The 5,481-nt window shown below is 41.2% G+C and overlaps 1 protein-coding gene across 1 annotated transcript; it reads left to right on the top strand.

Annotated features, from left to right (window-relative positions):
• Positions 1 to 2,423: 2,423 nt before the first annotated feature.
• LOC118756040 lies at positions 2,424 to 4,307 on the top strand. The gene has a single exon (XM_036490857.1). The coding sequence runs from the start codon at positions 2,424 to 2,426 to the stop codon at positions 4,305 to 4,307; it is 1,884 nt and encodes a 627-aa protein (XP_036346750.1).
• The last annotated feature ends 1,174 nt before the right edge of the window (positions 4,308 to 5,481 follow it).

The raw sequence follows: 5,481 nt of genomic DNA on the forward strand, positions 1-5,481 counted from the left end.
AACCAAATACACGTTTATATAGCAAGCCGCTTGCTCCAAGCAGACACTCGCTTGCAGCCGCACCTACTGGTGAACAGATGCTGCAGACTTTAGTGAGCCCTTAAACTGAATAAGTCAGAGTGGCCCCACCGAAGCTCCCTCTCTTTCTGCCGTGACCCAAGGCTCCACTCGGATTGGTTACCGCATCTCGCACATGGGTTGCTCATGTTGCCCAGAGTGCGCGAACGAGGACGCAAGAGTCGGGATTGGGTATAGCCATGCAACTGTAACTGCATACCCAGCGCAATGACTATACCCCATTGCACTCTATTTAGGCCTTCATGCAAAACCAAATGATTTAAAGGTCGAACCACCCTAATGTAAAAGTGCATTGACTTGAGCCGACCACACAAACACATTCAGGCATATATACGGCCTACCTTTATTGCTACGCCGTTAGCAATAAATGTATTATTTCCCGTTGTAACATATTTTCGTTAAGTTTCCCCTCCGAGCAGTTGGCTGCCGGCGGGTAAACTTAACTTTGTCAAAGCGGGACCTTTTCACTTCATTCGAGCTATCAAGGAGACCGGACGACTTCAGCCATCACCCAGCAATACATATTAAAAGGTAATCATATTGTACACCCACTGATTTATTTGATAATAAAGCCACTTGAAATTCAAGCTATTATACACTAATACACTTGGTTGTGCTTTTTCCATTTTTCTTTTTTCAATTGACATTGGTGCAACTGCGGGAGTTGCGACCCATTGGTTCACCGATTATTCATGGTCCTTCGAGCCGGATCTTTGCGGCTTTTGTTATATCCACTAGACGACCAAGTCGTGTAGGGGGGCCGGTATGTTTAGGCGCGTCTGCTAACACCAGGCGCCTAAATACATGCTATGTACTGCTGCATGTGCAAAAATTTCCTTTATGGAACTTAGGAAATTTTTGCACATGCACTTCTCAACTGCCAAGTAATTGAACTTTCTTAAGTTTCAATAAGTTGGCACTTCAAAGTATGCTCGGCCTAGTCTGATGCATCCTCCGGACACTGCTTCCGGAGTCTTCTGCAGACTCTGCATGGCTTACAACCATGCGGAGGTGGTAATAGTTGATTACCATTGGCCACAGTGCCTACCCACTACTTTTTGGTCCAATAAATATTTTTTTATATACATACATACATGCAAACATACTGGTCTCCCCTCTCACTGAGTTGTTCATGGTCCAACTACGCCGGAATTAAAAGTAACCATCATTTATATATATTAAAAGGTCACGGAAGTACGCCCCAGATTAATACACTTGATCGAGCAGACGTCTGTCCATACGAAATAATAAGGAGCCAAGGGACCGAGGTACACGGTGCGGCAACAACACAAAAGCGCTCATATTACCACCCGCTCACCAGAAACCAACACAGCGACACATAAAGGCGCAAATCTGTCCAGCAAACAGCACAAGTCACCAAAAGTTCGAAAACTAATTACAAAGGTACGTGGTTGTCGTTTCAAGCACATTATTTTATGTATTATTGGTGAAAACGCGATAAATACCGAAAAATTCGCGCACTTAAAAGCCAGTAATAACCGATAGTGATTTTGTGGAAAATCGTGAACAGTGAATTTCAATTATTAATATAATTTGTCAAATCATTAAACAAACGTGTGAGGATAGGTACATGCATACATACGGGTATGCAAGACAAACACCAGTGCGCGCGACAGCGATTTTAGTAAAAACTTTCCACGTGAGTTGTTTATGTAATTATTCTTTTAAGCAACACTGCAACACACTTTTTTCACTAAGTTTCGGGGCTCAAACTTATTTTCCAATATCTTCAAAATACATATTCAATTCGATGATTTTTGGCTTTCATCACGTTTATTGTATTTTAGTTCGAGTTGCATTTTCAATTCTTTACGCACATATACACATGTATGTATGTACATCAACACTAACACATCACGGAGTTTGATTCTAACCTCACTTGTTATTAATTTGATTGACAATTTTGAGTTCACTTTAAATTTTCATCCACAAAATCACTATTCGCGTGCGGCATACAATATTGGACAAATAAGAAGTCTCTTCGGAATAAGTAGACTAATAACTCAATTACAATTGAGAGTTGGGTGGCGAGTTTTTTTAGATTCTGCAATCATAAGAAAAAAGTAAAATATATATATATACTTACAAATACATACATACGTATAACCTTTAAAACATACATACATATATATATTATTACAAATAAAAGAATATATCTTGATACGTGTGAAGGTACACTAGAAATTCTTGTGTTAAAATCTGGGATTGTGGTGGTCTCTAAGCATTTTTTTCAAGTGAAGTCGTACTTGAATCTTGGTCTTCAGTGGTTTTTCTGTACTAAATAATACCTGTCAGTTTGCAAAATTTTTGTTCCGATAAACAAAATGGATAAATTCATAAAATTAACTGATGCTGTGGCAGAATTTGAGGCCGACTATAATGACACGGCCCAAATTGACCACACAAAATATACCCTCACTCTTCAGCAAGAGGAACTTAAGGCAATATGGAGAAAGGTAAAAACTGCTTACGAAGAATTAGTGCATTCCGACACGTTAGACGCTAAAGGAGTCTCTACGGTTAAACCTAGGTATAAGAGCTCCTATTCTGTTTATTTGCGCTGCATGTCGAACATGTCAGATTTCCAGGCAAAGTTAGTCAAGGGCGAAAAAGATACAGAGGGCGTGTCTGTCCAGGAACACAATATACATCTGCCCCCGTGCGATACGGACGTGTTCAAAGGCGACTACCTCTCTTGGCCAACATTCCGAGACATGTTTACGGCCATATATATACTGAATAAGCGCCTTACCCCGGTTGAGAAATTATTCCACCTCAACCAAAAAACACAGGGGGAGGCCAAAGATATCGTACAAAAATGCCCACTTACTAACGAGGGATTTGCCACTGCATGGAAAAATTTAACTGATAGGTACGAGAACAAACGTATTCTCGTAAACGCCCAGTTACAAATTCTTTTTAATTTAACGTCGGTAGAAAACGAGTGCGGAATCTCGATTAAGAAACTACAGCGAGATATAAATAATTGCATCTCATCATTAAAAAGTCATAAAATTGACATATCAAACTGGGATGCAATATTTACTTATCTCTGCTCAACGAAGTTGCCAGAAAGTACCTTAGCATTGTGGGAACAAACGATCGAGAACAAGACGGAAATATCCAAGTGGGAGGATATGGACAAATTTCTGTCCAACCGATTCCAAACTCTTGAAACCGTCTCGGGCATAACAGGTATTAAACATACCAAAACCCCAAAGCCCCACAATAGTAGGCATACAAATGAAATACCGCAAAAAAGACTTGGCGCATTTCAAGCTTCTGTAGCCAAAACCATATGTGTTTTCTGCAAAAACAGTAACCACAAATTATCGAAATGCTACAAATTTCTCGAACTCACGGTGTCAAACAGAATAGCCTTCATTAAGGAGAATCGTGGCTGCTTGAACTGCTTATCCTTTGGACATACTGTGTCAAGGTGTACGTGCTCATTTAACTGCAGCACCTGTCACCAAAGGCACCACACGCTCCTGCATAATCAAGCAGCTCAGCCAAAAGCAGCCATGAACCAAAGGCAACAACCAAATTTTTCAGATGACACGCCGTCAACTTCTGCGCAAGCCCAGGCCAGACGCAACTCTGAAAAAGGAAATAGGAGTCCGGTTAATAACGTTAAGTCCTGTTTTGCCAACACGAACAAGGGAGTCCTATTAGGAACGGCACGTGTCAATATCTTCTTCAATAATACTAATTTTTCAGCCCGTGCACTAATAGACTCCGGTTCGGAATGTTCATTCATATCAGAAAGACTTAAACGCCGAATTAACCTACCATCCAAAAGTTTGAATGCTCAGGTGTCAGGCATCAACAATACCGTTTCAGCCCAAGTCAAAGAAGCGTGTTTAATACAGTTGCGGTCACCGATTGACCCTTTAATAAAAATAGATACCACTGTCCTGGTTCTACCACAGCTTACAGGAAATCTGCCGACTTGCCAGATCAATGCTATGACAAAGCAAGCGTTTCCGGATTTAGTATTAGCTGACAAGAGATTCTTCATAAATGAGCAAGTTGATCTTGTACTAGGCGGCGATATTTACGCCCAAATAATATTGAGTGGCATACAGAAGAATGTTTTAGGTACCCTGCTTGCGCAAGAGACTGTATTCGGCTGGATACTAACCGGTCAAACTGAGGCAACAGGCCAACGAATAAATGCGTTTCATTCTTCAACGAAGTCACTCTAGACAAACAATTAGCGTCTTTTTGGGAATTAGAGGACATCCCAAAGAACCATACATACAACAGAGAGGAAGTTTACTGCGAGGACCTGTACAAACGCACAACTAAAAGGAACAAAGAGGGAAAATATACAGTATCGTTGCCATTCAAAATGGATTTTCCAGGAAGCGTGCGGTTAGGAAAGGACCCACTCCTACAAACGGAGTATAATAGGGTACTGTCCGAGTACGAAACTTTAGGACATATGACGCGTATTTCCAGCCATATTCAAGCTGATGAGTGTGAAAATTATTTTTTACCTCATCATGCCGCCCGGAAGGAAGAGAGCACCACCACCAAAGTACGGGTGGTGTTCAATGCGTCGTGTCCGACAGCTAATGGGTCCAGTACTGCAAAGTGACCTCACCATCTTAATACTTCGGTGGAGATTTTATAAATATGTTTTTAATAGCGACATCGAAAAGATGTGTCGCCAGATTTTACTTAATCCTACCGATAGCAAGTATCATCGAATAGTTTTCCGCACAAGCCCAACAGAACCAATTAGTCTTTTTGAACTTAATACGGTGACTTTCGGGGTAAATTGCGCCCCTTACCTCGCGATTAGAACCCTGCTCCCATTAGCTGACGATGTAGAACAGTCACACCCCATGGCGTCGGACATATTAAGGAATTACATGTATGTTGACGATGTTTTAGCTGGCGGTCACACCATCGAAGCTGCTATCAAAGCAAAAACCGAAATAACAAGTGCATTACAGTCTGCTGGGTTCCCCTTGAGGAAATGGACGTCCAATTGCAATGAAATATTAAAGGGAATACCAAAATCCCATCTACTGAAAGAAGACTTCTTGGACTTTGAAGACACTAGCACAGTCAAAGCTTTGGGTATCAGGTGGAATGCCCACTCTGACAATTTTTACTTTACAGCCAAGCCAATAGAGGAACAGGTTAGCTATACTAAAAGGCAAATACTATCGGCTATTTCCAAATTATTCGACCCTCTAGGATGGCTTGCACCAGTGGTAATTACTGCGAATATTTTAATGCAGAATATCTGGTTGGAAGGAACAGGGAGGGACGAAATCGTGTCACCTACGACCCTAGACCGCTGGAAAAATTTTAGGGAAAGCTACGACAGTATCGAAAGAATTCGTATTCCACGTTGGGTACACTTTT

This window comes from Rhagoletis pomonella, unplaced genomic scaffold (genome assembly GCF_013731165.1).
Source record: "Rhagoletis pomonella isolate Grant_MI unplaced genomic scaffold, Rhpom_1.0 Rhpom_scaffold_00001, whole genome shotgun sequence".
In the NCBI taxonomy this organism is placed as follows: Eukaryota; Metazoa; Arthropoda; class Insecta; order Diptera; family Tephritidae; genus Rhagoletis; species Rhagoletis pomonella.